This window comes from Aulonocara sp. 'chitande type north' Nkhata Bay, linkage group LG4 (assembly GCF_057382095.1).
Source record: "Aulonocara sp. 'chitande type north' Nkhata Bay isolate Kocher_YH1m ecotype deep benthic linkage group LG4, A_spYH_male_GT1.1, whole genome shotgun sequence".
In the NCBI taxonomy this organism is placed as follows: domain Eukaryota; kingdom Metazoa; phylum Chordata; class Actinopteri; order Cichliformes; family Cichlidae; genus Aulonocara; species Aulonocara sp. 'chitande type north' Nkhata Bay.
In genome coordinates, this window is record NC_141347.1 from 16,842,020 (window position 1) to 16,867,517 (window position 25,498).

The window sequence follows — 25,498 nt, forward strand, 5'->3', positions numbered from 1 at the left end:
TTGCATAACATGGAAAGTGAGGTCATACTTTCCAACAAGATCAACAAAATTTTGCACTCCCCTCTAAAGACAATTATTTGTGTACATGTTTAATTGTGACACCACTCTATTAAGCTACAAAGAAAGTTTTTTAAATTAAGAGACAGAGGATAGAGTCAGCCACTACCGCTAATGTTTAGCTTAAGCTAATACGAAGCTTCAGTTTAGTAAGTAACATGCTTTTAATGAGTAATCATGATTACTCATTGAAGGATTACTCTACAAATAACTGAATTATAGGGATAGTTACCCGCTACCAATGGTCACCAGCTTACATCCCTCATCTCTACCGGCCATGTAGTTCAGCACTGCAGCGTCATAGATGAAGGCATCCAGCTTGCTGTGGGGCGAGAGAGAGAAAACAAAACAAAACAAAAACAAAAAAACAGGCAAAAAACAGACAAATAAAGGGAAATGGTAAGATGTTTAGCCTTTTTTTAAAGCGAGTCAGTGAGAAGTGAAGAGATGAAAAAGAAAACAGAAGATGGGCTTTTTTTGTTTTTTTTAAAGAACGTGTTGCTTGCAGATCAATTTTAAAGTGTTAAATCATCTCCAATAGGACTGCAACCCAAGCATAACCAAACACACAGAGGACACAGTGGGGAGTGGTGGCGGTTCAATACACCACGCTTCACTGATGATAGGACCTTGGAGGCGCCTGGACGACCTAAACAAACTTTAGACAGACTCAAACATTTACACTGTCTCGCTTTTCACACTCGCACACAGAAGGACTCATAAATAAGTGGGCTGCAAAGTGGAAAGTTGAAGCTCCCGCACTTCAACTGACATTTTCAATGTAACAGATGCCGTTAGTATCCACTGCTCTGTTACCATCTCATTGCCTGTAAATGCTCTCTCTCACACACACACACACACACACACACACACACACACACACACACACACACACATATAGAGCCCCGCTAATAGTGCAGTGACTGGTTGGCATTTACTGAATGTCACATGCAGTCCTCTAACGGAGACTCACAGCCGATAGTTTAGCTGTGTAATTAGCTTAACCCAGCACTGGCTCCATCCACAGGCAAGCTGTGTATCCAAACGTGGGGGAACCAGGAGTGTGTGTCAGCAAGTGTGTGCGATTGAACAGATGAAAGTGTGCACTGGTGCATTTCTGTAAGCAGGGATTTGTTTGTGCATGTTTGCAGATGCTAGCCAGACACGCTGTAGCTCACGTGAATTGGACGGGAATTCAACCACCACTTATCTGCCACACGTTCATGACGGTGAAAGATTGTAAAACATTTTCTTGCCAGATTACATCTACACCTTTAAATGAACACTGAGTGTCACTCTGAGTTTTCCTTTACTATTGCAGGACATCTCTCTGCAGTGTAGCCTACATAACATAAGGTGTTTAAACTATCATAAAACAACAAAGACAAGTATCATTAGCTGAATTCACACCATACATGCTAAGAATCTGGCAAACCGTGAAATGTTAATGATTAACAACATCACTGTGAAACCTAAGTGGCTGTTTTATTGTGGCCCAAAGGGGGGTTTTAACCTTTGAATAATCAGCTGTAATAATTTGCCAAAAAATTCCATTTGTCAAAAGTCTAAAGAGTATTTGAGTCACATAAAATATTGTTATTGGCATTCTCTCCTGGTTTTCCTAGAGTTCTTTATATTATTTCTTGTTGTCTTCATTTGTTTTTGTCCACTATGGCAGTATTTCCCAACCAGGTGTGCTGTGGAAGACTATCTGGTTCCACCTGGGGTCCGTTCTTCGTACCTCGCTTACTACATCCAAGATCAAATCATCGCGCTAACTTTGAGCTCGCTATTCCGGTTCTTCGAACACACCTGTTGTTGACGATTAGTATAGCTGGATGAAGTAATGTGAGATCACTGGGTGGCTTAACAGGGGCTACGCATCGATAGTAGAAACATTGATCGGCAACCCTTTGATTGGTCGGCGAAAATGTCGAAGGAGCGCGCTCAGTATTTTACGGCAGCAGAGCAAGAACTCTTGATTGAGGGATTTCAGGAGTTTCAGAGTTTAATTAAAACGCAAGGGAACACTGCAAAGGCTGCAAAAGCAAGGAGAGAGGGCTGGCAGAAAGTTGCTGACAAATTAAACTAGTAAGTAATTTAATAATAATAATAATAATAATGGATTGGATTTATATAGCGCTTTTCAAGGCACCCAAAGCGCTTTACAATGCCACTATTCATTCACTCTCACATTCACACACTGGTGGAAGCAGCTACGGTTGTAGCCACAGCTGCCCTGCGGCAGACTGACAGAAGCGAGGCTGCCATATCGCGCCATCGGCCCCTCTGGCCAACACCAGTAGGCAGTAGGGTAAATTTATTATATTATATTACATTATATCATATTATATTATATTACATTATATCCTCTTTCACATTAGAGCCACGACAGGACCCACTAGAACATGGGAACAAGTAAAAGTGAAATATAAGAATATTCTACAGAATGGTAATATTTATCACTTATATTGCTTTTAGTCTCTTGAAAAGAGTCCCTGAAATAATCTGTTTGTTTGTTCATAACAGCAACCAAGAAAAGGGCAGAGCAAAAAAAGACAGGTGGTGGTCCTGCACCCCCTCGTCAACAATTTGGTTAAGTAAATAATACCCTCACGGGAATATCGATATCTCTCTATGAGCACACTGTCGCGCTGAGCTAAAGGATCCTGTCTATCCCGCAATATACGCTGAATTCTGAAAACTCTCCTTATCAATCTTGCACCTTCCGCAATGGGTGGCTCGCGTATACGGACAGAACATGGCTGCAACAGACTTCCCAAATCCACCTTCGCTTTTATAGCCGTGGTCTCTCATCTTGATTACATGAAGTAATTTACTATTACTACTCTGAACTGTGAATTACATCTGAAATAATCAAATACATGAAATAGAATGATTAATAATAGTACATTTACCTTTTTTTAGGAAATGTACTGTATTTCATGTATCTGTATGAAATCAGTAAAATAATCAAATACTGCATTATCTTTAGTTACATTGATAATATTTATTTATGGTAAAACAGTGGTAAAATATCGCTGTTGCTTTCGTATAAATGAAGCGGACATACCTGAGTGGCTGCGATCTAATCCTGTTTACATAAAGTAAGCCTGCTCCCGAGCAGGTTTACGCTTACGGACCTGTTGCTATGACAGCAAGTCCCGGATGAGCTTCGGGGCACCGAACGATCCAGGATCACGCGAAATCGTCAACAATCAAATCCAGCTAACTTACTTAGCGAGGTACGAAGAACGGACCCCTGACCTGGGTCCTGGAGAAAATTCCAACCCAGATGAAGGCCCCAGCATGAGTACAGGTCAGAAGAAAGCAAAAAAGGTATACTGGGGACAAACCAAGCTAATTCCACTAGGCCTGCTGCGAGGGGAAAAATTATCAATATGCTGTTTGTGACAGTTTTACAGAAGAGGATTAGGGCCACTGAAAAAAAAGTGGGAACATATTTTTTTTTTTAATTCTGAGAAAAAAGTCAGAATTCTGAACAAAAAAAGGCAATTCTGACTTTTTTCTCAGAATAATAAAAAAAAAAAGATGTTCCCACTTTTTTTTTTCCCAGTGGCCCTAATCCTCTTCTGTACATTTTTGTTTGGTGGTGTGCCGTGTAATTTTTCTAATGTGAAATATGTGCCGTGGCTCCAAAAGGTTGGGAAACACTGCACTATTGCAATCAAAATATCTTTGCATTAATTTTTTAATATTTAAAAACTCCCAAAATAGTTGATTTTCATAATTCTATTATATTCAAATTATTTTAAAAATATATTCTCTAAAAAATTTGTGTCTGAAAACCAATCAATATATAAATTGCTTGAATTGCTCCCACAACTATGTAAGCTACAGAAAAGGATGTCACATACAGTTACTGACAAAATCTTAAGCACATGGAGATATGTTTACTGGGTTTTTTGCATTTAATGCCAAACTTGTCACTATAATAGCATTATACCATGATGAAAACACCAATAATTATTGATCAGATAGGGATTTTAACCATGATTTGATTTGTGCCATGTGCTTTTAGCATTTATTCTAGCAATTAATTGTCCACTCTGTTACTGTCAGACTTTGTTACCAATGTAGAGAAACTGTATGATTCATCATAATAGATGGGTGTTTTTTTCTGAAAAAAGTGGGGAAAAAGTTGCTAACTTGAATTTGGCAATCATCAACTTCTTAAGACTGAAGATGTTTTCAATACTGGAGAATCGAGTGTGTTACAGTGCGACGCTGATGCGGTGGTTCAAGCATTATAAACTTCCAAACTCCTCTGAAACACATGTATTAACACAACATTTTAATACCCTTTAAATTAACCATAACCATTAAAACAGTTGAACTTTGCTTATTTTTAAAGAGTAACAATAATTAAATCAAATCAATTTCGCTCCCCTGTGAATATTCTTGGTTCCTGTGGCTGTGACAGATTTTGTGTGTGTCTTTGTGTGTAAAGCCTCTCAGCATTATGTGTGATCACAGTTAATCCAGCCATCGAGCCCCAAATAGCTGAATGGTGCAGTGCTGCTCAACTGCTTATGCCACAGAGCCGAAATATCAATGACTGCATTACTGACTGCAGACACCTTCAGCAGGTGGAGTCCACAGATACACAGATAAGCTTGTTTTTTTGTATACTTATAAGCTGTTGTGCACAAAGCATTAGTTTACTTCAACACATGTATATATGTTGCATGTGAATAAAACAACAGAAGCCAGAGTGCCTAACAGTACCATAGATGCTGTGTTTACATCCAGCTTTCTTATACTGTAACTTGTGGATGGAAGATAAGGAGCTGAGAGGATCTATTGTTTCTCTATTTAATTTCTCCCTGGGGGCAGCCTGTTGTCTGAGCTATAGAACCTCTAATTGGATCCCACCCCATTGCCAGTGACCAATTAAAAATATCCTCTTGTCATCTCAACGACCGATTGTCATTTAACGTTCTCATTTTCCCTCCCGTCTCTCTTATCCTTGATGCTCCATACTTCCTTTCCTGTCCCTTTTCTCTGCCCTTCTTTATCCTCTCCTTGCCTCACTTTTCTTTTCCAGTGCACTCTCTATGTTCTTATTCTCTAGTCTCTTGGCCCATTTGTGCTTCATTTTCTGCAATTAAACATTTGGCACTTGGGTTTCAACTCTTACCCTCTTCCTCTTGACTCTGGTCCTCACTTTTCTTTCCCCCCATCTTTACCTTTATTTTTTCATCCACACACTCTTTAGATCTCTCCTTGGTTAGACTGATAACCGCCCCACTCCTCACCCCCTTTACACACTATCAGTCCCACTATAGAGTCCAGCGCTAAAAATAACCCTTGCTGTTCCCAATGAGGAAGCCCATTCATCCACAGTCTCACAGGACCTGTCACCACAGACACACACACACACACAAGCGTGGATACATTCAGGCATGAAAGAAGTACACTTCACAGGCCTAGGTTTTCACAAAAAACTACACACATATGAATGATGTAAAAGTGCACTTACCAACAAACTCACAAAAACCCATGCACACAAAGTGTCTCTTTACCCCGTTTTGAGGCTGACGAGTGCATCCTGGACTCCAGTTTGGTGATACTTCACCATATACTGGTGCATGGCGGGATAGTTCTTCCTGATGTTTCTTTCAGTGGAACCATTTGGAACGGTCCCAAAGCGGAACGGAGGCGAGTAAGCATATGGGTTCTGAAACTGTGATGAGAAGAACAATGGAGAAGGAAAAGGAAAAGCTGAGGTTACACATCTTCATTTGAATTTCTAAAAAAAAAAACCCCACAACACTTCAAGAGCAACCCTTACTGAAGGAACCACTGGTGCCGTAGTTTCCCATCCACTCGCTGATTTTCTTTTCTTTTTAAATTCTCCCATCATTTCTCTCTGCCTCCTCCACAAACCCCCTCTCAGGTATAATCAGTGTATCAGAGTACAGGTCAAGAGTTTTGTCCAAGCGTGCTTGTAGCTGAGGTAAAAACCAACCCTCCAGCACTGTGGTAACAATCTGCCCTCGGTGCCAGAAGCAGACAAACCCTATCAATTACAAGTGTGTATTTATGAGCCTCACTCTAACCACATGCTGTGCTAGTTTGTGCGCCGACGGTTTCAGTCCATATTATTAAAGCGGTTCTCAGAAACATAACACTGCATGTCATCTCAAACGCTTACAGGCTTACTTTACTTTGCTTTAACGTATTCATACAACACATGATTGACTCCACTTGTAGGCTGCTACTGGAGGATTTGATTAGCAGACTATTAGCATTCCTGTTGTTTTCTCTATCTGTTCAACATACACAAAACTCATCTGCTTGATTGTTTGCAAAAACGATGCACTGTTTGCTTGCATCAAAAACGAATCTGCATAATATATTTGAGCATATTTCTAAGCGTTTATACATGCTGCATCTGACGGCACATATATGTGTCTCTGCTGTGTAATCAGGTCAGGGTGAGCGTGAGCGCGTGTCGACAAGTCAAACTGCGCTGTGCATACGAGTGCGCATTCATATGTTAGTGGAGATGTCACACAGTGTGTTTGTCAGCATGACAAGCAACAGCCCTTAGGAGACATTCTCTCCTCCCACAGTCCTTGCTATTGTTTACTTCTCCTTCTTCATCTTTTCTTCATTTGTGCCTTTCTTAAGGTTAAATAGAAGCTTTTAGGTCAGGAGAGGGTAAATGTCCCAGGAGGAGTGAGAGGGGGGTGACAGGGGCTGGTTGGGGTGTGGTGGAGTGGCGGGTTGGGATTCAGACTTGAAAAGCACTCTTCTCTTGCTTGATAATTACCAGTGAAGGGCTTTTAAGAACTGCACCAGCTGCTGCTAACGAAAGCTTAATGCAGAGCTGACGACAAAATGAAGGAGCGGAGGCAGGAGAGGATTTGAGGCTAAGATAGGTGTAGATAAAAGAACTCACCGTCCTGCAACATAGCCACAACCAGATCATGGGGATTGTTGTCCGTCAAGGCTTTCTGGCAAGATTTCCGGACGATTTTCTGATGCAGGGTTTCCAAAGACTATTTTAAAAAAGGACGTATTCTCAACTTTCAAATACTGCCATGCTGTCAGAAACCTCCAGGTCTTACCAAATTATCCATAAGATGTACTTTAGCGTCTTTTCCTTGATACAGCAGTATACTTTTACTTGCAGGTTAGCTGCCAAAATCTGTTTGATTAGCTTTAGAAAGAGATCACAGTTTGGATCAAATATATGCAGGGTTGCGCAAACCCTGCACATTAAACTGCATTTCAATACAATGCCATGGGGAAAGGAGAGCATCAGTAAGAGGTGAGCTTTGAGTGAAGTGAGTCATCTGGCCTAAATCTGGTAATGTGTGTAATGACTGTAATAATCACTAATCTAATTAAAATATGAAGGTTTCTCACAGGACAAAATCCAGTTACCTGGGTAAAAGACTCAAAACCCAGAGGAGAAATTTCTCTCAGCAGCCTGAGAACACTTTTCTCCTTATGTACTGTAAGTGCATGTAGGGTGTATAGGTGCTAATAATAGGTATTAAAATCAAAGTGATATGTAAAGGTATCACACAAATTATTCTTATTAACTAAGCTCAATGTCAAACGCCAACATCAAAAGCCTTAAATAATCTGTAATAAAACTGTGAACATATACAGTCAGGTCCATAAATTTTTGGACAGAGACCTTTTTTTTCTAATATTTGTTTTCTGTTCCACAATGAATTTTAAAAGAAACAACTCTGGTGCAGTTGAAGTGCAAACTTTAAGCTTTAATTCAGTGGGTTGAACAAAAAGACTGTATAAAAATGTAAGGAAGTAAAGCATTTTTTTAACACAATCTCTTCATTTCAGATGTTTTATTTTCTGTTTTTGCAGCTTAGTGATGGCTTGTTTCACCTGCATGGAGACCTCCTTTAACCACATATTGTCTGTTCACAGCAAAATCTTCCTTTTATCTGTTGAATTGGTAATGACATAATGAAAGAATTGCCCACACCTGCCCATGAAACAGCCTTCGAGTCAATTGTCCAATTACTTTTGCTCATTTAAAAAAAAGGATGTCACATGAGCTAAAACTCTTAAACCCTTCATCCAATTTGAATGTGGATACTCTCAAATGAAAACTGAGAGTCTACACATTATGTCCATGTACGTTACATAACTATAATTGGAATATGTTTTATTAAATAGGTAAAAACTTTCACCTTAAACAAGGCACAGGTTACATGTTTACAGACACTGGATGGCAATGTGAGTATCAGTTGACTCCACAAACCACAGAAAGGAGCAAACCTACAAACCTACGCAAGCTAAATGGAATAAAAACAAATAAAATAAAACACAATAAAATTATAGTAACTCTGTGCAACATATAAATATATTGCTTACAAATGTCTGTGGTTATCATGAAACCTTGATCGATCTCATTGCTTTTGCCATGTTTATTAACTCACCCTACTCCTTTATTTTCTTCTATTTTGTCCTGCAGGTCTTCTTTGGTCTGTTCTGCTTCTGCTTTCCCGTCCATCTCCTAATCACTATAAACTGACTGGTTCTTGTATAACGGTTTGTTACTTTACCTGAGCACTCAAAGGAGTTTATGCAACATGCTTCCTTCACTCATTCACAATTTTCTATGCTTAAGTGGTTCCTGCCGAACAGTCGGAGACATTCACACTCTGATGGATGTATTGGAGAGCAACTTGGGGTTAGTATCTTGCCCGAGGATATTTGGCATGCAGACGGATACATGTCTTACTATGTTTTTTTATTCTCTGTGTGTGTAAATATTATGCTATAAAACAGTGGAGATCACGACATGAACAAAATTATTCAGACTATTTGCAATGAACTTGCAACCTCGCTGCCTTTAAAATGGTTGAAGAGCAGATCTGCGATCACACCAGTCTTCAAAGCGACTTTGGTGCATCAAAATGCCAATAAATGGAATGACTTCAATTAACTGAGATAAACTGGCAAAAATCACAAATCTGTTGCAATGTCCACAGAAATTCATGTCAAACAAAAATTTACATTAACAACTTACATTTGTTGTCTACTCAGAACCTCGTAGATTTGAAACAAAATGTTTGAATTATAGCAGGCACTGTGCAACCTTGCTTTTACGTAGAGTGAGGCACATTGCAGAAGAGTTGCACTCATTTATGAACTAGACTGCAATTATTTGCAAACCTTCACTAGTCTGTCTGAAAGTGACTGCAGTCAGACAGTCAATGTTTGGACGAAGGCTGCCTCCCACCAGGTGACCTCTGTAATTGCCATGCGATCAAAAGTGGTCATATTGTGCCATCCTATTTTTAGTGACTGAGTCATTGGGGGTCTCCACGCTACATTTTCATGTCCCATCGCTTCCCAGAATTTGTCTGCATGTATACAAATCTACATGTTTTGCTCATATGTGACTGTTTTTTTTTAACATTATTTACATGTTTTAAATCTCTTCTAAGTAGATGCATGTGGAAAGTGCCAGAACCTAGTTATTTCTTTCATCATAATGCCGCTGAAAGCTACTACAGCTCCAACAACAGCAGCAGATTGTTTACATTTGAACTTTGAAGTCTGTAGGCTTCACAAAAAGCAATTTTATAATGCTGAGAAACCGAAACAAAACCGAAAAGCAGAGAAAGAGCAGCCAGATTTGCAAAGACAAATCCCCATGCACCATAAAACACCAAAGACCTGTTAACTGACTGCTCTCCACTTGTGCATGAAGCAGGCTGCTTAGAGAACAAGTTTAACAGCTCAGTAAACATCCATTGCTTTCTCTTCATCAATTATTAAAACAAATAAAAACAGCTCTTCCTGTCACCATTGACTGAAATGGACCCAATGCACAAATACTGCAGCTTTAAGAAAGTTACATGTAAAATACACTTTTTTAAAAACAAAAACAAAACGTTTTTTTGAAGGCTTCAGTTAGTAGGAATTTAAAATTAAAACAATGTGACACAGCGATCGACCAGTCGTGCAGTTAATGTATAATTTTAGGAGAAACACTTATTTACCAGTAATTTGTTCTATTGTACTTCCCCACAGGTGTCTCACAGACCATTCTAAGAATTCTGTTAGTAACTAATGTAATCAACTTAAATTTATACTTGCATACAATTCTTAAAGCTCTCTATTCCTAGATTTGGCACAAACATCCACCAAATGTAATCTACAAAGTCTGTAAAATAATGCCTGTGTAACTTAGTATGATCTTTGAGCAATGCCAACAGCGATGCTAAAACGATCACTAGTTAAACTAGCTTCTACACTAGGGGTGGGTTTTGATTATCGATTTATCGATTAAAATCGATTCTAGCTTGGATAACGTGATATTGACTCAATAAAATCCAGAAACGATTTTTAAATATGAATGTATTTTGCACGAAACGCCAGAATCTCAGGTTAAACCTCACAAACTTTCAACAACCACCAAACACCTAAAACAGTAAATGAGAGCAGGTACACGGATTCTGCACAAAGACGTAAAAGCAAAGCGTGGACCCGCCGACGGATCAGAATCAGTGAGATGTCGCTTTTCTCACCCGACGGCACGGACACAGGCGGGGCTGAAAGCCGACAGCTCGCTGATTCTGATGTTTCTGTGGGTCTGCGCTTTGTGTTTACGCCCTTTTTGAGCTGATTCTGAAGCTGCAGGTTTTTATCTCTCTCCAAAAATATTGACCGAACCAGCAGCAAAAGAAGATCCAAACTTTGCTTCACATAAACATCGTCATGAATTCCCTCTGACCTTTCCTGTTTTGCTTCCACCACGATAAAATCACACTTCATGCAGACCTCTCTGTCTCTGTACTTCAAGAACAGTTTCCAATCTAAAAATCTCTGTTTTCTGCATTATTCACTTGCTTTTTACGCACAAGACTGCCGTTGTTTACAGCGCTGTTTTTTTCCTTTTAATTACTTCCGAAAAGAAAGCCTCATTTCTGCTGTTCAATACTGAACAAATTTAAACTTTTCACTTTTTAAAATTATGCAAAATTGCAAAATGCTTGGCTGTGTCTCTAATAAAACCTCTGTAACTTTGCTCTGCTTCACTTCAGCAGCATCAGGTAATGTTCATATGTTGATTAATGGTTTTCTTTCATTTTTGATCTACTGCAGAATATTTTTAAGGTCATCTGCTATAAAATCCCAGGCCAGGAAAATCTTCTTTCTTTTTATAGATAGAAAAATCAAAACGATTCTAGAAATCAGTGACGATACCCAGCCTATTCTACACTGCTGCCACTTTTCATTAGAAAGTGCAAAATCTTGTCCACTGCACATAGTTTGTGAGCACCATAAGTATATGGTAGAGATGAGCATGTACATATATCACTACTATCAGTACTAACATTTCAGACTGAGTGGTAGTAAACTATTTGCTGCCTTTAAAGATCTGTCATCATCATTAGCTTAAATACATATTAGCTGTAACCACACCTACACGCACTGATATAACAAGACAGCGAAGGGGAGCTATCTGATTCACACCGCTGTCCATTACTAATATTCAACAGGAATGTATGCTATCACAGCTACAGCAAGCTAGCCAGAAAGCTAAAGGTAAAGCACCAAACTTAGGGATGGTAACTAACAACGGCAAAAGCCTGCTTTGGAAACTATGCCTATATTTCCCAAATGCATTGAGGGCAGTGATGCAATCTTAAACTTCATCTCGTTGAGCACTGATGCACCAGAGTGTTGTGTGTATGTGTGTGCACTTTTGTGAAGCATTTTGGTCCTGCAACTTTTGGAAGAAAAAAATGTTACTTTTAGAAAAAAATGTGTTTGCCTCATCATATAAAATGATTATAATTGCATATTAAAGGAAATGGTTGTACCAAAGTATAAGAATTTACACTAGTGGTGTTACATCCTTCCCTCAGGTTGATAGGTACAGTAGAGTGCATCTGTTTGTGCCTGCTAACAGTCTAAACCCACCTTAAGTAAACTACACAAAACATGGCCCCGCACGAGGAATGCTTTTCATCATTTTGTCGGTCGCATTTGGCTCGATGGCCAGCCTCTCTCAGCATAACTGTCTAAACGGCCATTTGCCCTTCTTGTCTGTTTCCTTTCGTTCCCAACCCTCCCTGTCTTTCCACATATTCTATTTTCTCCCTCCTAATGCCCTTTCTTCCCTTACCTCAGCCTTCAAACTGGCCCATATCTGTCTGCCTGTTGTCTTGTACCATCTTGTGTGTCTTGGCCTTTTGCTAGTCCTCAGTCTCTCTCCTGCCAATTGATGGACCTCTTACACCATCCCTCCCTCCCTCTCTCCGTCTGTTTGTTGTCAAAACCCTCTATGTCAGCCTTCTCTTGATAGTATCGCCTCTAATACATCTGTATTTCTGTCCTTGGAAGCACTCTGCTCTTTTGTCTAGCCTTCTCCAACCCTCCAATCTGTTTCACTACATTTGGCTTGACCTTTTCTTTTAATATCCCAGTCTTTCTGTTTGTTGCTGCATTTTTCTATATGCATGTCATTTTGATTCTGAGTGCATAAAACAGAGCCCATGTTAATTCATTCTGGAGCAACAGAACACAATTTCCAGCTGGATTTAAAACGGTAAAACTTGTACATTTGAATTCAGGTGACTGGAACTTTGTGAGAGGAACGGTAGTGCCACACGCAACAAAAACAGGTACTATGCTTCATTTTCCCCTTCATCCTATGATGATTTTCTAATCCTGTTGTATGATATAAAACTGAAGGCCTGCAAAAAACATATCATAAAACTACCTCATTCGTTCTTCGTTACCTTGTTGTCTGAAAGCCCGGTGACTTGGTCGACAAATTCCTCCTGAATCATGAAGGCGGCCAAGTTGGCAGTGTAGGAGGCCAAGAAGATGACAGCGAAGAAGGCCCATACTGACACTATGAACTTGCTGGTGGTTCCTTTTGGGTTTTGCACCGGCACAGAGTTGTTGAAGACCAGACCCCACAGCAACCACACTGCCTTGCCCATGGTGAAGGAAGGGCCGTGAGGGTCTGAAAACGAGGAAAGAGAGTGTGTGTGGGAAAGCGAGATGGATGGTATAAAATTAGAAAGAAAGAAAACAAATATTTCAAAATCTATTTGTAGAACAAGTGACATGCAATTTAAACTACCCAATATTAGAGCAGTGGACTTGTGCTTCTGTGTTAAATTTATGTCGTAGGTATATTGTAACCCTCCTGAAACCCTACGGCATAACTTGACGTGTACCTCCTTAGAAATGTGACTACACGCAGCAGCACCACAGCAACACAGGCATAAATGTTGGCATAGGCTAGAATCAGTGCAGAAGTCTAAATTAAGCTTTAGTGTCCGTACTCACCTTTTCCCTGTGCCAAGTTTCTGTTGAAGCCAAGAGGACTGATGTATTCGAACATGAAGACAGCCATTGCAGTCACCAGCAGGAGCATCACAAACATCATCACCCACACTGATGCACTGAATGGCTCTGTGAGAGAAAGAGAGAAAGTCAAGAGAACAGAGGTCGTGCTAATGCTTAGCTAATACTGCACTTTTTATAGCTTATCCGTCACTTTTTCTTATCATTTGCACACTCCTCATCTTTCCACAAACTGAAGGAATAAACAGGTCAGAAATACCGTATGCACACACACACACATACTGAGGGAAGAACTCCATGTCCAAGCAGACCGTTCTAAGTTCAGAAGCCCTACAGATCTCACCCCACCCACCTACCCCAAACCACTTGCATATATACTGGCGTTCCTCCTATTTGGCTGTGGAATAAGGGGTACAGTATAGAAAGCCCTGGTGTCAGCACTCCTGTCCTCCCTCTGAGCCCTTAACATTACTGCAGAGATTAAACTCTGCTCTAATGTATGGGAGAGCACTGCTGGCATAGGGCCGCACACCGGGATGTGTGCATTTGAGTGTGCATGTGCAGAGTGGCAAGCAGCCATTATGAGGTTTTCCTGCTAAGCCCTTATAATTTCCATTTTCACACCACTAACTGCATGCTTCCACGCATGTCAGCATGTGTACTTGCGTGTGCGTCCTTGCTGTGTGTGTTAGAGTTTCTCTTTTTCGTGGAAATTCCTGCAGCCAATTTGCATGTAAGCTTGTGTGTGCATTGGGTCAGTGGCATCGCGAACTGTTGTGGATGTCAATGTTAAAGCACTCTGCATCAAATGAACGTGACTGAGGAACCATAACGGGGATATCCGTGGTCTCTTAGGTTAAAATCCTGCGGTTAAGTGCCTCTCAGGTAAGTGAGAGTCGCTGTGGCAGGAAGCGGGCATTCAGCTAAATCCCTCAGATGAAAGAGCAAGTATTGACAGCTGTGTAACAGAAGTGAATTATGTTGTCAGTGCTGTATCTGAGGGAACACACACACACACACACTCAAAACAAACACTGTTCTATACTAACACAAACCAGAGAAGCAAACAAGACAGGTTTTCTTCTTGTTCTCTCCTCAGTCTAACAAGAGAAGAGCAGCTATTTGGTGACAATTACCAAGGAAGGCTGATGGGGACACAGTTCCATTGCTACGGGACACCATGACACTGATCCCAGTTTCCACGAACGGGACGGAGAAATCGATGACCTCAGAACGCTCCTCATTGATCGTCAGAGATCCGACGGCCATGACGGCTTTCTTATAGACCACCTTTTCAGGGTAGGGGGAGGAGGAGGGAGGAGAGCAGGGACATAAGAGGAATGATTGGGGAGAAAGGAAGAGAAAGTTACAATCTACTCATCCGTTCATCCATCTGGATCCATTTCCACCCCAGCTGTCACAGGGTCAAAAGGTGGAGTACACCCTCGATAGCTATCACAGAGTAGAACAAATGTCTTCATTAGGCTAACTACATGTTGTCTCTTCCACCCAAAGTAAATGTTGACAAATCTGTGCACAAGAATGTAAAGATTACTGATTGCACATAAATAAAGTTTTTAATCTCATACTGAAATTTAATCAGTGTAGCCAATATGTAAGCAGTAGTGCAAAATAGGATTAAAACAAATACAAATAACATTCAACCCATAAAATGAATTAATTAAGTGTGGTGGGGCGTGGTTTGCGGTGCCGTGCGGACGCACCTGCACGGCACCGCAAACCACGCCCCACCACATAAAGCATTAAAAAATGCAAAGTTTATAGTCTTAAAATTAACTCTGGAACTTGGGTCTTCAGGTCTGAGTTGCTATAGTAACAGTTGTTTTTTGTTTTTGTTTTTTACACTGTGAACATTTGCTCTGGCGATATTTAAATTTATTTTGAAACATAAAAAAATTGGAAAAACTAAATGATCATTCTAACAGTCTGCTTTAAAAAAAAGCACATTTTAAATTGTTGGTCACCTTTTTTAGTTAAATCTGCCTTTGATTACAGATTACTTAAGATCAAACTTTCCAGTGGGCATCAGTTCTGAGGTTTGGTTGCTCACACATTTGTTGCCCTGCAATATTTACCTCCTGATCACATATAGGGGTCATTGTTGGCGAATCGCTAGTTCAGGGGCTTGCATGTTTAAATGTTGTGTTAGATTTAACGGGACTCAAACTCAAAAAAGTTCATCTGATCAGCAAGATATTTTTTGCAAATGTGAGATTCAAGAACTTTATTTACACCAGTTACACGCCAACGGATGCATCAGGGCAACTCATGGCTCAGTATCTTGCCCAAGAATAAGTTGACACGCCAACTGGAGATCGATCCAATTACGTTTTCACACAGGGCCAGGTAGGTTTGGATAGCTGTTTTCACTTCATTCAAATCATCATTAATCATCAATCTGCCTTTTGGATTTACTCGGGTTATCTTTGTCTAATTGAAATTTGTTTGATGATCTGCAACATCCAACATGCAACAAGTAACTGAAAGGAAATTTGGAATAAAAGAATGAAACACCTGTATGATATCATAAAAGGTATACCTGTGGGGTCAGCAGGTACCCCACTTAGAAGAACGAGGATGAACTTTAACCTTAATACATGTTTTCATCTGAAATGTATCACTTTGTATTAGCAAAGTGCTGCTCCATCAAAGCACATCTCCACAATGTGTGATGATCTTAGTTTCCAACAAGATGAGTAATACGGTAGTTGAATAACACAGGCACACTTATATATACACACACAAAAAGGCTCTTTTTACCTCTCCCACCATCCCATTCCAGACGTTGTTGATCTTCTTGCCATGCTTGCCATTGGTAACCAGGTACAGGTCATAGGTGAACTTCACATACTTGGCGATCTTTTTCAGAATGTCGATGCAGAAACCTTTACAGCACTTCTTGATATACGTCCCACCAGCCTCAGTCGTGTTGCTGCAGAAGCACAAAACACAAAGACCATCAGCAGATGATTAGTCTTTCGCTCGGTGTCAGCGGTGGGAAAAAAACAAATGGCATCAACTCTATGATTGAACACTGAAGTAAACATTGACAGAACAAATACCAGCTCTTTGCATAGCCTGCAAATCCATTTTTACATCCACGTTTAGGTAGGGAACCCTCATTCATTCATTCATTAAAAAACAAAAGGAACATTGTTTGCTTCATTTTTTCCATCATGTTTGTTAAATTTGTGATTGCACCAGTGAACAAATATCACCCTGGGTCTTTTTCACCTTTAAGTTCAGGTCAATCTATTCAGGAATGACTGAAGATTAGAAAAATATGCTCCCTTTTCTCCCAACGCCTCTCTGGAGAAGGAAATTTTGACGGCGCTGCATCTGCAAGCCTTGTACCATCTGTGTATATGAATTTGAGAGCAGAAGAGTTCACACACAAGAGCACATCAACTTTGAGCCACCTGGGAGTCTCATTTAACTTTTAGATGTGTGCTAATTAGAAGACGATAACCTCGTCCTTTAGCGTAACAACAACCTGGGCAAAAACTTGACGGAAAGTAAGGAGGGGACCCCCGCGCATCAGGCTGTGACTCTGCAGTACCCTTCAGAGATGAAACTTTGTCACTTTTAAGTTATTCTGCAGCACCAGGAAAAAAGAGATAACATTTGCCAGTTTTTCGCAAACTCCCTCACTAGTCGCCATCGATCTGTCAAACAAATGTCTCCCCAAGTGGAATTCTTTCCTGTCTTTGAACTGGAAAGGCATTTACTTTCACAGTCTAACAGTTTCACACAAGAAAGGGGAAAAAAAGAGCCAAGTGCCGATATGTCAGCAGTTATGAATGTCATTCTATGAAACCTGCAACTTTTGAACACCACACTGAAACACTAAACAACCTTTAATCCATCACAGAAGAAATAAAATAATGGGCTTGACTCCTTTTTAGTGTAAAATAATGTCTTTTCCTAATTGCATTTGCAGCTCTGTCGAATGCAATGTAACTTTTTATTTTGCTTTCCTGATCCACACATTTCAACAGTAGCTCAACAGTTTGGACACCAGTGGCAATGGAATAAAATCACAGAGTGGATGGACGGAGAAAAAGAGATACTGGCTTGAGGTTCTGTGGGTAATGTGGTATGAGCTTAGAAGCGCTAATTAACTTAGTCTTCTCCACAGAAGAGGTCACACTAGGCAGCGGCTGCACTGTACTCTTTGATATGTAAATTTCTTGTCTTTATTCCAAGCATGGCCGCTTTAAGCACAATATATTCTTGTGATGTTGAAGTAAGAATGAAATTGTGGTAAATGTAATGCAACTACAAGGAACAGGTTGATGTTAGCCGAAACAAGGACAAATAACCCAAGTTTCTGGCAGATTCAGCTGGTGGGGAATGGTGGGAGCTAACAGAGTAAGCATATAGGCCAGAACTTAGCTGCATTCACGAACACGGTGTTCCCATTTAGGCAGGCCACTGTACAGATCAGGCAGTAAGAGCATGTGATGTTATGGAGGCTGTTTGTGAACTTGGCAGGCCAACTTGATATAGAAACACTACAGGGCCCGAGGGGTCTCCAGGGAGGAAAGTGTGGGTCTGTGTATGACTATGAGAGCATTAGTGTAAGTATGGCTTGCTCTTAAGCCAGGCCTGGATGAGTGAATTTCTGGTTCTGCATGCATGGGTACTCCTTCAACCCCAATCCAACCCCCGTTCACCACTCCTGGTCTGCCTCTCTCCTTCCCTCCATCTATCCCACCTTCTCCAAATGGGCGCTTCGGATGCTTGAGTGGGAATTGCGCTGTGGGAGGCTGAAAAGCAGCATTGGCCTGTGAGTGAGTGGACATGTGGCCACAGAGAGCGTACGAGCTCGTAAATGTGTGTTTGTGTTCCTCCTTGGAGATGCTTTGCTCTCCGCCCCACTTCACAGTGTTTTCTGGATGTAAATCACTGTCAGCCACTTCCCTAAAACTATCGCCGCTTAATCAACTCTGTTTGTGTGACGCAAAAAGAGCTGCAGACAGACGCGTTACGCATTGAACGAGTGACATAAAGTGTGTAGACCTTTTTTTTCACACATACATTAAAGCCCTGAACTGTTCTAGACTCTGTGTGACATGTGACATCGCAGATCTGTTTCCTTTGCCCAAATTGATCCAGTATTTAGCAACAAGAACATTGCTGATTGCTACATGTGAGAAAGGGCAACTCTGAAAAATGCCCAGACTTGATCTCCTAACATTTTCTGGTATTTCCATGTGGAAAAAATGAATATCTATAATAAATATCCATGAAAATGTACGTGATCCAGACGTCATTTATTATTACGCTGATTCAGCACCACTCAAGTCACTCTGTGACATACACCCACAGTGTGTGTTTGCGCTCCAGGAATATAATATAACAAGGGGCTAGAGGTATTTTGGCGTTAGTGAAAAAAAAGAAGAAGGAAGAAATGGTATGGAAGGAAGTAAAATGCTGAGTTCAGCAGCCACCTCCATTTTCAGGAGGAAAGAAGCTGCTGCAAAGCCTGCACACTGCATCGCTTTCCGTGTTCGTGAGAGAAAGGGGAGAGCGAGACAGCATGCACTGACAGAGGAGCGCAGAGACGGCGCTGTGGAAAATGAAATACGGATGATGTAAATTTATTACCTTCTGATTATCCAATACACTCTTATGAAACTTTCTTTTATGCGGTCCTTAGTTTTTCTTCTCATACAACAACATTACGTGTAAATCAGTTAGACTGCGAGTAGAGTGTATTTCAGACCATTTCACTGTGTTGTGCTTTTCCACAAGACAAGGTAAGGAGGAAGAGAGTGGGTGAGATGACTTAAGTGCAGCTTATTGTGTTGCAATAATAAGCATGTGTGCCATTACAGGACCGCGTTGTTAGATTAAGACTAGCTGTAACACACACTTACATTTTTGTGCCTTAGGTTTAGATGATTTTAATGGATGCATTTTCTTTTAACTTTCTTATATACTTGAATATATATCATTGACATAGGCGGTAATACTGTATCTCGTTCTCATTTCCTTGTTTTGCTTATTACGGCTGCATTTACACTTGCATGATGGATGTGTCCCTAGTAGGAGCAGGTATCGAGTTTTTTGAGGTGTGATATATACTGTAGGTATAACATACCTCAAAAACTAGATGTTCAGAGTGGCCACTTGTTGATGAGACCCAAATTTTTTGTATTTTGTAAGTTAGGACCATAAATTTGAAGACAATGACTAATTTCTTTGGTGTAGTTTTGCTTCTGTGCACCAAAATAGTGGATTTTAAATCAAAAGATCAAGACGTGACTGAAGTGCAGACTTTCTGCTTTCATTCAAGGGATTTAAGGGATTTAACAAAAGCAGTACATTAACTGTTTGGGATATTTTTTATACATAATGCCCTATTTCCAGAGGCTCAAAAATAATTGGACAATTGACTGACAGGCAGTTCCATTGCCAAGTGAGGCCTGTTCCCTCATTATTCCATGACAGCTGAGGTAGATATTCCAAGTGTTTAACTTGCGTTTTGGTTAGCTGATTGTTGGAATGCTTAATAAGAGTTCTTAAAATGAAACAACACCAATACTCCTGGGCGACTATGGAGGACAACTAAGGTGAATGACTGCAGAATGTTTTTCTTTAGTTATAAAATCTGAACTTTAACAAATTAAAAAAAACACACAATCAAACTAAGTCACAGATCCAAAAAACTACACAAACTGTATCCTTGTACAGATATTTGTGAACATAACTGCATTTCAGATGTTTGTTCATTCTGTTAAAACAAAATGTAATCAAACATTTTTACACCAGTAATATTTGGTGATTCGCAGTGAAGCAGCTTTACTGCATTTGCTTACTTAGCTATCTAGCTAACACTGCAGCATGATAGATGGACAGATATCCCACTTACTCTTTGATATGCTTCCTACACGGCACAGAGTTCCTCATGCAGGTACCAGTGAGTCTTTCCACGTCCTCCACAATGACAAAGGGTTTCTCCTCTAAGGTGACGATGGACAGGTGGTTGTCATCAAGCTCAGCGTCACCAAAGGAGTTGAAACGTGGCCACACGGGGTACTTCAGTGTCAGACTACGATTGTCCAGTTTCCCCATCTGGTGAGAGAAGAGGAAAGTAGGAAACAAGATATAATAACTGGTGGCTAAAAATAGAACACCTGGCACATTTCCAATGGGCTACAATGTATTGCTTTTCAATTACTGAGTAGGCTGGAAGTCAATAGACTGATTGTTGTTTGGGTCACACTCATGGCCTCACATTTACCTCCCGGGAGTCTAAACTATCACGCTGTTCTGTTGGAGATGGTTATAAGTACAAATGAAGTGAAAGCAGTGAAGAAATTGCAGTTGCGATTTAGTGACCATTATATACTTAACTTTCCTAATAACATACAGCAGAAATGAGAAAAAACAAAATAAAACAAAGGATTTTGTGGAAAAGCTGCAGCCAGCATATACTGTATGTTGCTCTTTGGCCACAGTAAATGCCTGTTTGAATGTAAGGTAAAGCACGGCATATTAAATGCATGGCCTGCAGGGTTGGATCACAAAATGCACACAGTGATATTGCTATGCATGCAAACCCATACAGAAACAGAGATTTAGTGTGACAGTATGACAGTTGGGACTCTGTTGATAATTCAAAAAGTTTTCAGAGCTGTGATGTCACAGTTTCCCCTATGGGCTATTTTTATCTTTACCTACTGACATCTCTCTGTAGATCTATGTGTGTGTGTGTGTGTGTGTGTGTTCGTACATAAAGTATACATATATATATATATATATATATATATATATATATATATATATATATATATATATATATATATATATATATATATATGCATGTTTATGTCAGGGAAGGCAGAGTGGAATATCATAAACAGCAACAGGCATCGGGGCAGAAAATGGCAAAACACTGCTCTAACTCTTTTCCTCCATCTAAGAAATCTTTCTGACGTCTCGTGTGTTTCCATCTATCCTAGTACTGCACACATGCAGACAGAGGTATTGATATATTTTCATTCGTAGACGTTAGTGACAAGATTGCGAGCAGGGTTGCAAAAGGTTAAGCTAAACATAGTTTCTTTGTTTTAGGTGTGTGGGGGAAAAAAACCCTAATATCTTAATGCAGTTGCACCTGACACACATATCATAGCAATGCTAATATGTCAGCCACTTGACCTCGAAGTCATGAGACAGTGTTTGTTATCCGCACACAACCACACGCACACACACACATGTTGTTGGTTCGCCTGCACGCCTGGCTAAGTCATTAACAGCCGAGCAGAGAGGAGGAAGTGAAATTAGCATTTTAATTGTTTTGCTTTGAGTGGTTTTCTATCCTCTGACAGGGATTAGAGTCTCTTCTCCACTCTTAGTCGGCACCGCTGTCAACAGCTCACTCTGCTGTCGGCTACATTCCTCAAACTGTGCGTGTGTGTGTGCATGTGTGTGTGTGTTTGTGTTTGCGTAGGCATATGTGTTGAGGAAAGCAAAGCCGGACGGTACGCTGAGGTGGCACCCATGCTTCTTGCGTGTAATCGTTAGTCTCAAGGGATCGGCCACATTTTCCTGTCTGTCTTAGCCCAGCTGTTTTGCATTTCTCAATCGAGTGAGTGCATGTGTATGCGCCCATCCACATATGTGCGTTTGTGTCTGTGTGAGTGTTTATGCATTAAAGGGGTGGAGATAATAGAACATTTTAATGGGAAAGTAAAAATGTAATTCCTGTATCATAATTATGATCAGACAATAAAGACTGGTTGTCGACCTCAGTCATTCGGTTGGATGTTAGAGTAGAGCCACTGCTCCTCATCATCAAATGAGTCAGTTGAGGTAGTTCAAGCATTTGACCAGGATGCCTCCTGGGCACCTCCTAGGTGGGGTGTTCTGTGCATGTCCCACCAAGAAGTGGCCTTGGGGCCGACCCAGGACACCCTGGATGGATTAAATCTCTTGGTGGGTTTGGGAGCACCTTCATGTCCTGCCAGAAGAGTTGAAGTAGGTGGTCCTGATTTGAAAGGGGAGGTTTAGGCATTTCTGCTTCGACTACTGCCTACTGCTAACGTCTTGAGGCAACTGTTGTTGTGATTTGGCACTACAAAAATAAAATTGAAATGCATTGAATTACTAGAACATGGGCCCAGATGGATAGATGGTTGGATGGATGGATGGAGATCCCTCCTACCGAGTTCATTTTCTTATCCTCTCTCCTGTTTGTACAACTAAATCCTGTTTGACCCGTACGGCCATTAATATCATCTTTGAAGAGTAGTCCTGATTTGGTTGGATGAGTCAATAAACTAAGAAGCATGATAAATGCACTGCTCAGAAAATAAGAGGGAAAGGAGGAGGAGGAGGGAAAGAAGAAGCTGACTTCAGCAACTCCTCTGATTTCCTGTCCTGCTGTTCTCCTCTTCCCTCTTCCTCCCAATCGCTCTTTCTTTCCAATTAAAGAAAGAGGGGCTATAAATGAATTCCCATAGAGGTAGGAAGATACTCTCTATCGACTGGTCAGAGAACAAAATGCTGAATCTACCCACATCTAATACCAAATATTGTGCACATGCTGTTCATGGAAAGCAGTGCACATGTTTGTGTATGTGTGTGGTTACAATCTTAAAGCCTGTGGGATTACAGCATTATAACAATCCACGCCGGCAATCCTATCGCATCATCACTCTGAAATAGATTTAGAGCCACTTGGTGGCGGGATGACACTCTGTCCCTGAAGTGCGGTGTATACTTCTTTGTATACTTTTTCTTAAAGCACTTGTTTCATCTACCACTCCTTCTTTTGTCATTTCACACTTGTTCCGCTTTGTTGTTCTTTCTATTCCATCATCATCTTTCTTTATCTTTGTTTCTTTAAAGGTCTTGCTCTTTGTACCAACATGTCTTTTTCTTCATTTCATTCATTTCATATTTGTCTCTTTGTATTACACTTTTTCTGCCCAAGCAAACCTACACACACACACACACACACACACATATTCAAGGGCTATAATAAACCAGTACCTGGATGAATAACAGATAGAGTATGATAAAAGAATAAAGTAAAACCGGGGTCATGGCTTTTACACCAAGCACATTCTCTGTGCCAGTCTCACGGGGAGAGTTATTGTTGTGGCAAGTTGCATTATGGGAGAATGAGTTCCTAATAGCATGGAGAAACCCATTCAGTCATAAAATAGTATCTGTCACTCCTGTCAGACAAAATTATGTCAGGAAAATGGATTCTGCTCTCCCTCTCCTACACCCTACGCTTGCTCCGAATGTGTGCATGCGTGTGGGTGCACGTGCACGCCGCCGTTTGTGCGCGAAAAATGAGGGCATAGAGAAAGAGGATGAAAGAGTGGAAAATCGAAAAGAAACGGAATCCATTAATTTAGACATATTTCTTTAAAGTGAAGCTCTTTCACAAAGGCTCAGAGAATAGCGACGCCTGAATCGAAGACGCATGTGCGTGTTTGTGTGTCGACTTGCATGCACGTGGGCTTTTCTGTGCGTCTGCTCTCCATATTGTGATTCTCCAAGCACAAATCCCATGCTGTCTGTAATAATTATTTTGTGAACTGGCTGCTAACGCCACAGCAGTTCCTGAAGCAGTTTACGCACTCCATCGACTCAGCAGGAATAAAATATAACATCCTGGTTCTGATCGGTAAATACACTTTTCTCGTGCTGTTGATGAAGTCATGCTTTAATGCAGCAAACAATTACAATGCTGTAGACTTTCATAAATAAGAAAAGGGCAATATACAAACAGAAAATGTAATATATTTTGATCAAATAAGAGGTTCATGGATCTAGATTTGGATATGTAGTAAGTAAGGATTATGTTTCCTTGTACATTTGTTGCATCTGTTGAATGAACAGTAGTTTGAAGCAGTTAATATTTTTAGACTTTGATTGTTTCAAAATTAAACAATTAGGAAAAAATGTAACTAGTAAATGGTAACTTTAATTATTTAAATGTTCTATTTACTGTGATTTTAGCTAATTTGTGATGAATGCCTAGTTTTATTTGATCAAATCGCATCAGGCAGAACATGAAAAAGTGAAAGTCATTCACAAAGAACCTGCTTAGCAAGAGTAATAAGGTTATAAATTCAGATTCATATTTGTAGAATGAAATGTACAATATCTCTTTATAGATGTTGTGTTTTAGACATTTTTTCAAATTCATATTAAGTGAAATAAATATTTTAACACCCTGTGATGAATCGCGTTACTTATATGTGTTAAACTAGTTATGAAGCAATTATAAAGTTATACACTAGTATTCAAGGGGCCAGACATTCTGGACATTTTTAAAGTGCTCTACACCAACAGTTCTCCAGACTTTTTCCACTCATTTTCAGTCCAGACTTTTTACTTGACCATTTTCAGAACAATGTGCTTTTGTTTTTGCCCTATGAATTATTCAAGTAAAGGCACCTAACTCCAGGGATGAACCAATTTTGTGTCTACATTAAGAATTTTACATTTTAGCTTTAAGCACTTTGTTACTTGTAGCCTGTCACGAAAGCAAATAATTTGTCATTTATTTAGTTGAGTCCATGAATGTCAAAGATAACACAGGTTGACGGGCATTAAGTAGTATTTTTACACCAACAAGGTGATTCTTAAAGAACAATTAGTGTAATTTGTTCTTAAAAAATAAAAATTAAAAAATTCAATAAATAAATAAAATTGGAGGAAACTGGAGAAGTGGAGAACAACAGTGACAGGCACAAAACACTGAGTATCTACAGCCATCTATAAAGCATAGTGGAGGTCGTGTCATCATTTGGGGCTTCATTTCAGCCAGTGGTGTTTGGGATATGCAGAAGAATATGCAGAAAATACCTCCTCAGAGACCGGACATCAACATTATTGAAGCAGTGTGGGATCATCTAAAGAAGAGCTTTGAGTGTCCTTTAATAAGCCTGGAGGACCATTCCTGAAGGCTACTTAAAGAAATTACAAGACAGTTGCCTAAGAGTTCAAACTATGAGGAAGAATAAATGTGCTGATACCAAATAATGACATATAAGCTCTTTAAACACAGCTCTCATTCATCCCTTGAATTAGGTGGCTTTTCATGCTT

At 40.1% G+C, this 25,498-nt stretch overlaps 1 protein-coding gene across 1 annotated transcript in view; it reads right to left on the reverse strand.

Annotated features, from left to right (window-relative positions):
- The window catches only part of grin2aa (glutamate receptor, ionotropic, N-methyl D-aspartate 2A, a), a 181,450-nt gene that overhangs the window by 11,422 nt on the left and 144,530 nt on the right, over positions 1–25,498 (reverse strand). The window contains exons 6-12 of the mRNA XM_086288761.1: positions 20,297–20,499; positions 16,180–16,351; positions 14,535–14,688; positions 13,381–13,506; positions 12,822–13,051; positions 5,604–5,764; positions 290–379 (exon numbers count right to left, since the gene is read on the reverse strand). Coding sequence (XP_086144887.1) covers positions 290–379; positions 5,604–5,764; positions 12,822–13,051; positions 13,381–13,506; positions 14,535–14,688; positions 16,180–16,351; positions 20,297–20,499 — 1,136 coding nt within the window. The remainder of the gene's footprint in view (positions 1–289; positions 380–5,603; positions 5,765–12,821; positions 13,052–13,380; positions 13,507–14,534; positions 14,689–16,179; positions 16,352–20,296; positions 20,500–25,498) is intronic.